General features: G+C 62.1%; 2 protein-coding genes across 2 annotated transcripts in view; one reads left to right on the top strand and one right to left on the bottom strand.

Moving 5' to 3' along the window:
- Positions 1-2: 2 nt before the first annotated feature.
- Positions 3-3632, top strand: LOC112841489 (zinc finger protein 74-like; the record flags this gene model as incomplete). The annotated part of the gene is made up of 5 exons (XM_029964669.1): positions 3-23; positions 858-1071; positions 1356-1469; positions 2135-3235; positions 3279-3632. Coding segments are annotated over 4 exons (1371 nt in total), but the record flags the coding sequence as incomplete, so codon positions are not given.
- A 479-nt stretch (positions 3633-4111) lies between these two features.
- The window catches only part of LOC103756386 (zinc finger protein 777-like), a 7770-nt gene continuing 972 nt past the window's right edge, over positions 4112-10909 (bottom strand). Inside the window, exons 2-7 of the mRNA XM_029964670.1 lie at positions 10368-10649; positions 10151-10277; positions 9037-9222; positions 8110-8601; positions 7373-7471; positions 4112-6772 (exon numbers count right to left, since the gene is read on the bottom strand). Of these exons, the coding sequence (XP_029820530.1) occupies positions 5766-6772; positions 7373-7471; positions 8110-8601; positions 9037-9222; positions 10151-10277; positions 10368-10649 (2193 nt within the window). The 3' untranslated portion in view covers positions 4112-5765. The remainder of the gene's footprint in view (positions 6773-7372; positions 7472-8109; positions 8602-9036; positions 9223-10150; positions 10278-10367; positions 10650-10909) is intronic.

Here is a 10909-nt window from a genome sequence, read left to right on the forward strand (position 1 = left end):
GGAACGGCCCGGAGCGGACACAGGTGACCGCCACGGGAATGCGCCCCGCGGAACCGGGAAGGGCCCGCGCGGTGAGAGGGACTGCCCCACGGAGACAGGGATGGGATCCGGGGAGTGGGAACCTGCCCCAGGGAACGGGGACCCGGGAGATGGGTACAGGGACGGGCCCATGGGGACAGGGACGGGTTACAGGGAATGGGGACAGGGACGGGACCCAGGGAATGGGGACCAACCCCAGGGAACGGAACAGGGACCCGGGAGATGGGGACAGGGACGGGTTACAGGGAATGGGGACAGGGACAGGACCCGGGGAATGGGGACCAACCCCAGGGAACGGAACAGGGACCCGGGAGATGGGGACAGGGACTGGCCCATGGGGACAGGGACGAGACACAGGGAATGGGGACCAGCACCAGGGAATGGGGACGGGGATGGGACCCGGGGAACAGGGGCAGACTGACAGTGACAGGGGCAAGCTCTGGGGAACGGGAATGGGAATAGAGATGAGTTCATGGTGACAGGGATGGGGAAGGGGAATGGAGATGAGCCCGAGGGAATGGGAATAGATGAGTTCATGGTGACAGGGATGGGGAAGGGGAATGGAGATGAGCCTGAGGGAATGGGAATAGATGAGTTCATGGTGACAGGGATGGGACCCGGGAATGGGGATGGGAATGAGCCCACGGTGACTGGTCTGAGGGGAAACACCTGAGCCTCACTGGGATGTCGGGGAATGTCCCTCATGACACAGCTCCGTCTGTAGGAGCTCCGGACCCTGCCGGGCTCTCCTGGAGCACCGGTAGGGCTTGGGGGGGATGAGGTTGGGATCCCTGTGGTGGAGCCTCCCGTGCTTCCAGGTGCCAGCGGTGGGCGAGGGTGAGGCGGCCGTTCTGCCCGAGCAGGAATGGGGGAACACGGACAACCAGGAGCTCCACGGGATTGCTGTGAAGGGGAATTATGAGGCCACGGTCCCTCTCGGGGAGGATCAGTCAGATCATGTCAGAGGCATCATCATCCCTGGGCTGATCCAGCTCCCGAGCCCTCCCCATGTGGAATGTGGGGGGATTCCAGGTAACTTGTCCTGAAGCCGGTGTTCCTGCACCATTTTTTTTCTGGGATATGGGCCATACATGGACCACCAGGCAGGGATTTGCTGCAGAGAGTCCTAAATTTTAGTTCTGATTAATTTTGGGCTAAAATTTTAGAGGCAGAGTGTTGGACAGACACTTCCTGGGAAATCCCATGCCTGGTTTGACTGACTCTGTCCTGTGTGATTGGATCATCCTGAGAGCCCAGGACTCCCCTTTGGCTGAGCCTCACCATCAGTGTTCATCCCATCACTCCCTCCTTCCCAGGGCCTGGAGATGCCGATTCCAAATCCACGCTGCTGCCACCGGATGAGGACAGGGAGGATCCCGGGATCCCTGAGCTGCCAGAGAAGGGAGCGGTGATGGGACAGCTTGGTGACGGTGAGTGACAGGGGTGGGCACTGAGGGTGGGCACCAAGGACCCACTTGGACTGGATGGGGTCTGTCAGGGTGGAAAATGGGAAGCAAGGCTCAGAGGGAGCGGCTCTGGGACTGGATGTGCCTGTGGGTGGATTCTCCCTCCTGCTCCGGGGAGGTTTTGCTTTGATCCTTTTCCCTGGATTCGCCCACTTAAACTCCACCATTCCTGACAAAGTTCCTTCCAGGATGGAGGACTCTGCAGCTCAGCTTTGCCTTCATTTTCCCTCTGGTTTGGACTCTTTGTGAGGATTGTATTGTCAGTCCATTGTGTCCCTTGTGTCCAGCACGTCCAGGGCAGTGGTGGAGTCCCCATTCCTGGAGAGATTTAAAGCCGTGTGGATGTGACACTTGGGGACATGAGTTAGTGGTGGCATTGGCAGTGCTTGGTTAATGATTGGATTTGGTGATCTTAGAGGGCTTTATAACTTCAGTTATTCCATGATTCCATGTCTCTGAGGTCCAACAAGCTGCCCTGGAGTCCCCCTCTTCCCAGTAAAACCTTCCTTTTGTTCTTTGCCGGTTTGCTCACCAACAGGTGGTGGGGAAGCTCCTCTCCTGCTCCCGCTCTGGAGCTGTGGGCATGGGAGAACTTCCCTTCCCGGGCATGAACTGCTGTGTCCCCGCAGGTGAGATGATCGTGATCAAGAAGGAAGAGCAGCAGCCGCCGGAGGACGGGGCCGAGCTCCTGGCTCTGCCCACGGCCCCTGCGGAGAGGCTGGACGAGGAGGGTGCCCTGAGCCAGGAGCAGCCGGTTCCCTGGGAGAGCCACGGCGTGGCCGGGCCGAAGGCGGCCGGGGCAGGACTGGGGGAGTTCTCCCTGGGGGAGTTCAAGCCGGTGGTGGTGCCGGTGGAGGCTCACCCTGCCCCGGGGCTGCCCTTCCCCATGGAGCACGTGCTGGGCGCAGGGACGGAGCAGCCCTTCGCCCTCCCCCAGGGAATGCCGCTGGGAGAAGACCCCGGCGCCGAGGGGGCCTCGCCGCAGCCCGGCTGGGAGCAGCACGATCCCTGCGCCGCCGGGGACGATCCCAGGGCGCTCCCGCCGGGCTGGAAGAGCGTCCGGCTGACGCGCAACCTCCTGGCGCGGCAGCAGAGGAAGAGCAACGGCTCCTTCATCTGCTCGTCCTGCGGGAAGAGCCTGGCGCACCACGCGGCGCTGCTGCGGCACCAGCGCCTGCACACGGGCGAGAGGCCCTTCCAGTGCCCGGACTGCGGCAAGAGCTTCAACGAGAAGTCCAACCTCAACAAGCACTACCGGATCCACACCGGGGAGCGGCCGTACCGCTGCCCCTCCTGCGGGCAGGGCTTCGTGCAGAAGCACCACCTGCAGAAGCACCAGCGCATCCACGGGCCGCCGCGGGGCGCGTGGCCGGGCCGGCCGGYGCGGGCCAGCGCCGCCGGGGAGCGGCTCTACCGCTGCATCGAGTGCGCCGAGAGCTTCCCCCAGAAAGCGTCGCTGGAGGAGCACCAGCGCCGGCACACCCAGCAACGGCCCTTCCAGTGCCACGGCTGCACCAAGAGCTTCCGGCACCGGCAGTCGCTGAACCACCACCAGAAGGTGCACGCCGTGGCCGGCTCCCCGGCCGGCAGCTTGCCGGGACACAAGCGGGAGCTGGAGCCCTGCGAGGCTCTGGGCCAGGACAGTCGGTAGCCAGAGGGATGGAGGAGGGAAGGCAGCTGGGGTCACATCGCCCAGGGACTTGTGGCACCGCCGGGGGCTCCAGGAGGAGGTGACAGAGGAGGAGGAGGAGGAAGGAGGAGGAGGAGGAGGAGGAAGGATGTGCTGCGTGGGCAGGGAAAGGCCCCCAGGGACTGGTCACGAGGCAGCAGAGGAGGGTCAGTGGCTGGAACCGAGCCAGGCGGTGCCGCTGCCCCGTGGATTCAGGGGAGGAGTGGCTGTGTTGGGTCTCGGGGAATGGTGGAATTCAGGGTTGTTTGAACACTGCCAGCCTGGACAGAGGTGGCCTGGGAGTGGTCGCTGGCCTGGGGCTGGTTGATGATCTGGGAGTGGTCAGTGTCCCCAGGGTGGTTGGTGGCCCAGGGCTTGTCAGTGGCCTGGATACACTGCGGGGGGCTGGGCTGCGGTTGGAATCAGTGGATGAACCAGGAAGAGACTTGGATAAAAGACTCGTGGTCTCCTGTTGTGCTCCAGGGGGTGGGCTCGGGGTGAGCTTGGGAGGTCAGAGGGATGGGGGTCACCACCTTCCTTGGGGGGAGGGAGGGAGGAATGTGTAGCTGCCTGATGGGAATTTGGAATGGTCCCACAAGAATCCCCCACAGAATCCTCTGTAGGATCTGGGCACCACGGGACTCCCTGGCAGTGCTGAGGGACTGCCCCCTGCCCATGGCATCTCCCTGCCCATGGCATCCAAGGCTCCTCCATCCCCTGCCCTTCCCTGCTCCCCTCGGCCGCTCATCCTTCTGCCTGCGGAGGCTTCGTCCTTCCTGCCTGGGGTCCCAGGGGCTCCATAGGGATGGAGCTGCCAGCAGTGATTCCAAAACCCCCCCCACTCTGGTCAGAGCTGTCCTGGCTGATCCCAGTTCCTCCAGCCCCGGCCATTCCCATGGGCACTGGCACAGCCCCCAGAACAGCCAGACATAGAGGCAAATACTTTATTAATTCCACATCCTGAGAAAGGGATTGGGAATGTCATAGGAAATGGTGGTCTTGGTCAAAACAGCTTTAGAAATGCCCGGTTGGGGCTGCTGGCCTGAGGAGGGGCCGGCACCTCTGCTGGCCAGGGGAGGATCACCCACCGGCACCACCAGCTCAGTCATGGGATCCCCTGGGATCTCTGCCCCCACAGGATAACCAGCCACTGGCTCACTGCCAGATCCATAGTAATCCATATGGCAATCCATATGCAATCCATAAGGCAGCAACCGCCCCCACGTCCCGTCGGGAACACGGAGTGACCCATCTGCCGTTGTCACCCCAGGGGCAGGAACTGTGACACGCTGGCCTGGAGGAGCTGTGGGACATGGTGTGTGTCCCCATGGAGCAGCTTGGACACTGCTGTCCCTCCCAGGGGGCAGGGAGGCAGCTGAGGGGCACACCTGGATGTGGCACAGTTCCCAAAGCTTCCCACAGCAGCACCATCACACCTTGGGAATGACCGGGAATGAAAGATGGGAAAAGCCACCGGGTCCCGGCCTCACCGCTTGGAGAGGGACAGAAACTTCAGGATGTCAAGTAACTACATTAAACAACTCAAGGAAAACAAAAAGAAAAACCTGGAAAACTAAATTCAAGAGTCCCAACAGCTTCTCTGTTGGGTCCGCGCGGCGATGGCACCAGGAGGGACGTGTTCCCTGTGCACCAGCAGTGCGGGGGGCTCTGGCCACGGACACAGTTCCCGTGGCTCCAGGGATGCCGGAGCGGTGCCAGGCCTGGCCTTCACCGGCTGCCTCTGGGCAGGTCTCCCTCCCCTCCGGCTGAGGTAGCTGCAGAACTGGTTTCCTGTAGGATTCCTTACAGTGGGATTCGGGGCACAAGGAGATGAGCTGTGGTCGGGAGAGCGGGAGCAGGAGCCGGTGGCTGCCGTGGCGGATCCACGAGGATCAGGTACTGCTGGGCAGCACAGGGCTGGCTGACCCATCAAGTGTTCCCAAAATGACTCCATCCATGCAGGATGGTCCCAAGAGTGCCTGTGGACTCCCTGATGGAGTGGCCAGGACCCCTGGAATATGCAAGATCAGAACAGTGGGGTTTGATTTGTTCTATGGATTTTCCAGTGCAAAGCTCCAGCATTCCCAACCCACTGCAGGGGTTGGTGGATCTCCTCCCTGGGATGGGGTGTGACAAGTGTGGCCGGGACATGGTGGGGTTTCCCTTCATCCGGCGTCTTGGTCAGGAAGCTTGGTCAGTGGAGCAAAGGGCTCCTTGGGAATGCTGCCACTCCATTCCCTTCTCCCTGTCGTCTTCAGTTGTGTTCCCAAGGCGAGGGGTCAGTTCCAGTGTCAAGGAATGGGAGAGCTCAGCTGCCGTTTGACCTGGTCATCTCCCAGGCACGTCAGCTTGGCAAAATTCCAAGCAATCAGCCAACGGGCACAAGCGTCAGTGGAATGGTGAAGCATTTCGGATTGCTGGAGGCTCCTGCAATTTGCTCTCTGTGATGGTCCCCATGCTTCCCATTCTTTCTACAACTCCGGGAAGCTCCTAAAACGCAGCAGATTCCCAACCCTGGTGCCCCACCACACGCAAACCCAACACTCACAGCTTCTCTCCAGGGCCACACACAGTTCGGATCTGCCCCGTGGTCATTTCTCCATCACCCCTGCCAGCGCCGCCCTCGTCCCCAGCCGGACCACGGGCCGCACGGCTCTCCCGACGCGGTTGGGAAGGGGGCAGCCCTTGTCCGGGAGCTCCAGCTGTGTCGCTCCCAACAGGAGCACGTTGGGTGGACCCGCTTTTGTTGGCTTGGGGCTCGTGTTCCCCTTGGAAACGTTCCTCTGGGCCGCAGGAGCCGCGGGATGCTGGGATGCCGGGATGGCGGCGGCGCGCCGGGCTCGCTCGTGGATCTTCTCGTGGCGCAGGAGGTGGGTGTGGCGGGTGAAGCACTTGTTGCAGGAGCTGCAGCAGTGGGGCCGCTCCCGCGCGTGGGTGCGGAGGTGCCGCCGCAGCGACATGGGGCAGGACAGCACCTTCTTGCAGTAGATGCACTTCAGCTTGGGATTCGGGGGCTGCGCGACCCTGGCGCTGGACCCGCCCCCTCCGTCCGGCTCCTCCTTGGGCTGGCCCAGCAAGGCCCCCCCGGTGTGGATGCCGTTGCCCAGCCCGGGGCTGCCCCCGCAGAGGTCCCTCCGCGGGCGGACGCGCAGCTCCGGGTGCACGTTCCCCCAGACCTTGGCTCCGACGGCCCTGTCCTTGACGTGCACGCTCCGGTGCAGGTCCAGGTGCCGCTTGTCGGTGAAGCCGATCTCGCACACGGGGCACTCGTAGGGCCCTTCCTTGGCGTGGCTGCGCTGGTGGATGATGAGGTTGATCTTGAGGCGGAAGCGCTTCCCGCACTCCGTGCAGGGATGGCACCATTCCCGCACGTACCCGCGCCGGCAGTTCCCCATCAGGAGGCTGCTGGTCTCGCACCGGTTCGGCTTCTTCTTGTTCTTGGCTTTGACCGGCTCGTTTTTGGGGCACTTCTGGATCTCTGAGCCAGAACAGGGTGTGGAATCCTCTGGCAGCACCTCAGGCTCCTCTTCCTTCACCTCCGTGTTCTCGGGAGAATCCCCTTCACACGGCATTTCATCTTCTGGTAATGAGGCTTCCTCTGGAACAGAGGGACACTGGTGTGACACAGACACAGGGCAGGGCCCACCCCTGTGCTGGCACTGCTGAGGCACCTCCAGCCCTGGGGGCAGTTTGGGTCCCTCAGGACAATAAAGACATGGAGGGGCTGAAGCGTGTGCAGGGAAGGGAACGGAGCTGGGAAGGGGCTGGAGCAGCAGGAGCAGCTGAGGGAGCTGGGGGGGCTCAGCCTGGAGAAAAGGAGGCTCAGGGGGGACCTTCTGGCTCTGCAACCCCCTGACAGGAGGGGGGAGCCGGGGGGGGTCGGGCTCTGCTCCCAGGGAACAGGGACAGGATGAGAGGGAACGGCCTCAGGCTGTACCAGGGGAGGGTCAGGTTGGATATTGGGAAAATTCCTCCTGGGAAGGGCTGTCCAGCCCTGGCACAGCTGCCCAGGGCAGGGGTGGAGTCCCCATCCCTGGAGGGATTTCAGAGCCCTGTGGATGTGGCACTTGGGGACGTGGGTCAGTGGTGGCCCATCTCCTGATGGTTGTCCTTCTCCCTCCCCATTTCCAGCCCATCAGAGCTCTGGGAGCTGCCTCCTGTCCACCAGCCCCCCTGTCCCCAGCACAGGGTGACTCACCTGTGTCGGGATCCGCGGGATCCTCCGGATCCTCCTCTGTCTCCATCCCTGGCCGATGGCCCCCCAGGGACATGACGTTCACCACCAGGATGGGGAGTTCTGTTTGCAGGGAAAAGGGATTTGAAAGACCCATGGAGAGCTCCCTGCTCCGGTGTGAGGAACTGGAGATTGCCGGGAGTGTGTGGAAAAGCCGGAGAGAGCTGTGGCTCAAGAGCCAGGACATGGATTAGATATTGTGAAAATTCCTCCTGGGAAGGGCTGCCCAGCCCTGGCACAGCTGCCCAGGGCAGGGGTGGAGTCCCCATCCATGAAGGAATTTAAAGGCCCTGTGGATGTGGCACTTGGGGACGTGGGCAGTGCTGGCCTTGGCAGTGCTGGGGGATGGAGGAAGCTGATGGTCTTAGAGGGCTTTTCCAAGCTCATGGATTCTAAGGAAAGCCTGTGAGGTGTTGGGAGGAACTGGAGCAAAGCCACACATGGACCAAAAGCAGAGGGAGGGCTGGGAGAAGGACACCAAGGCGCCATGTGCCATCACCTCCACAGAGCAGCCCCATCCCACCATCTCCACAGGCTGTATTCCCATGTCCAGGCCCTCAACCCCCTTCCATTGGCCCGTGCCAGCGACCCAAGGCTCCCACTCCTCCCTGGGGATGCTCCTCTGAGCATCAGGAGCAGCTGTGCCCTCTGCCACGGGCACTGCCAGAGAAACACACCCCCCTGGCACCCCTGGGACTCACCTGGCCCCCCTTCCATGGGGACAGGACCTTCTCCCAAAGCCTCTTCCTGCTGCTCCGTCTCTTCTGGTGTCTGTGGGGGCTTCTGATTGTTGGGGACACCTGTCTGGGGCTGTTTCTGTCTGTCCCCCGTCTGTGTCTGGGGGCGTTTCTGTCTGTCCCCAGAGCGTGTCTGTGGTTGTTTCTGGCTGTCCCTGGTGTGTGCCTGTGGGTGATTCTGGTTGTTCCCAGTGTGTGCCTGTGGGTGATTCTGGTTGTCCCCAGAGTGTGTCTGTGGGTGATTCTGTCTGTCCCCAGCCTGTGCCTGTGGGTGATTCTGTCTGTCCCCAGAGCGTGTCTGTGGTTGTTTCTGGCTGTCCCCAGTCTGTGCCTGTGGGTGTTTCTGGCTGTTCCCAATGTGTGTCTGTGGGGGCTCCTGACCCTCTTTTTCAGGGAGCTCTTCACCCCTCTCGATCCGGGATGGGCCACTGGGCTTGGACACAGCACTGTCCACTCCTGGGGCAGAGGAAGGGGGGTTTGTTAGGGTTTGGCTGCACCTTTATCTTGCCAGATTCCCAAAGTGACCCTTGTCCCCTGTCCCCAGCCCCGACAGACACACAAACACCTCCTCCCTGCCCCACCCCTGGCAGTGGAGCAGGACAAGCAGAGCAGCTCCAGCCTCCTCTTCCCACCTCACTCCCAGTTCCTCACTTCCCACCACGTCTCCTCTCTCACCGTGGCAGGCAGGAATGTCTCTGGAAGCCCCATTGCTCCAGACCCCATCCCAGCCCCTCCTGCAGGCTTTGCCTGCTTTTCTCCATGGGATCCATCTGACACAGCACAAACATCCCCCTTGGAATGAAGGTTCCCGGTGCTCCAGGGCAGTTTGATCCACGGGGTCAGCAAACCCTGGGAGATCTCCAGGAACAGCCACCTCCTCCTGGCACCCACCTGGGCCAGCTTCCATGGGCATTTCAGCTCCCAGAGACTCCTCTGCCTGGTCCATCTCTTCTGGTGCCTGTGGGGGCTCCTGTCTGTCCCCAGCCCGTGTCCATGGGGGCTCCTGATCCTCTTTGTCACCGAGCTCTTCATCCCTCTCGATCCGGGAAAGGATGTCGGGCTTGGACATGGCATAGTCTGTTCATGGAGCAGAGGATGGGGTTATTGGGAGCTGCTGCACCTTCATCCTGGCAGATTCCCAAAGGGACCCTTCTCCCCTCTCCCCAGCCCCGGCAGAGACACAGAAACCCCATCCCTGCTCCATCCATGGCAGTGGAGCCACTTCCTTGGCCCTGTGGCAAGATCCACCCAGGAAAAGGATCTCAACCAACAGAGCATGAACTAAAATTCCAAAGGAGAGGGAAAAGCTTTGGCTGGAACATTTCCCTCTAGTGGAAGGCAGGGACGCCTTCCACTATCCCAGGTTGCTCCAAGCCTTGTCCAGCCTGGCCTGGGACACTTTCAGGGATAGGGGCAGCTTCTCTGGGCAACCTGTGCCAGGGCCTCCCCACCCTCACAGGGAAGAATTCCTTCCCAATATCCCAACTTCCCCTGCCCTCTGGCAGTGGGAAGCCATTCCCCCTTGCCCTGGCACTGCATGATGATGGTTCCCCAACTCTGGAATCCACTTCCATAGCCAGGGAGAAAAGCGTTTCACACAGATATTTCTTTCTAAGAAATTATTTTGCATTATTATTATTATTATTATTATTATTATTTACTCCAAGAATTCTCCGTGGATGCTGCTCCTGGCTCACAGGCAGGAGGGTGGGAAAAGGGGGGTCTGGCAGCCCAGGAGTGGTTCTGCCCCTGGGGACCCAAGGGAATGGCTGGAGCTGTGCCAGGGGAGGCTTAGGCTGGATATCAGGAAAAGGTTCTTCCCGCAGAGGGGTGGTTGGGCCTGGAACAGCTCTGCAGGGCAGTGGGCACACAGCTCAGGGAGCGTTTGGATAACACTCTCAGGGACAGGGTGGGATTGTTGGGGCTGTGCAGGGCCAGGGGTTGGACCCGTGATCCTTGTGGGTCCTTCCCAGCTCGGGACACTCCAGGGCTCCCTGAGCCTTACCCAGGGACACCAGTGTCTCGTAGTTGCCCCTCATCACGGCCCTGTACAGGTCCTTCTGCCAGCGCTCCAGCCTCTCCCACTCCAGCTCGTTGAAGTACACCGAGATGTCATCGAAGGTCAGCGGCACCTGGAAGCACAGGGAACCCACGTGGCTCCACAGCCCCCGGACACGCAGGAGCTCAGCCCCCCACCCCGGGGAGCCCCCGGACACCGTTACCTTGGGGATCTCCCCGCGGGAGCCGGGGGGCAGGCGCAGGAGCCAGAAGTTCCTGTTCTTGAGGAGGTTCTCCAGGTTGAGCAGGCGCTGCTGCAGCTCCCCGTAGCCCTGCAGGACGGTGCCCAGGCTGGCCAGGCCGCTGCCCAGCTCCCCCACCAGGGTCTCGCAGGCCAGGAGCCGCCGCTCGGCGCGTTCCGTGCGGCTCCGCAGCTCCTGCAGCTCCGCGCCCGGCACAGCCCTCCGCCGCGGGGAGCTCGACACCTGGGGCGGACAGGGAGGGGGCTTCAGGGGTCAGGACCCCCCGGCAGCCCCGGGGAGTTCCCCCAGACCCCCATCCCGCAGGGATCTGCCAGAGCATGCCTGTCACCCCCAGGGGAGCACCCCATCCCCGCCTTCCCCAGGACCCAAAGGAGACCCCCAGACCCTCGCACTGGCAGCCTTGAGGGACCCCCAGCACCCCTGGGGGACCCCCCTGTCCCCATGAACTGTCACCCCTTAAGGACCCCCATGACCAGCCCCCCCGAGGGGTCCCCCAGCTCCCC

This window comes from Manacus vitellinus, unplaced genomic scaffold (genome assembly GCF_001715985.3).
Source record: "Manacus vitellinus isolate BGI_N305 unplaced genomic scaffold, ASM171598v3 scaffold_78_pilon, whole genome shotgun sequence".
Classification (NCBI taxonomy): domain Eukaryota; kingdom Metazoa; phylum Chordata; class Aves; order Passeriformes; family Pipridae; genus Manacus; species Manacus vitellinus.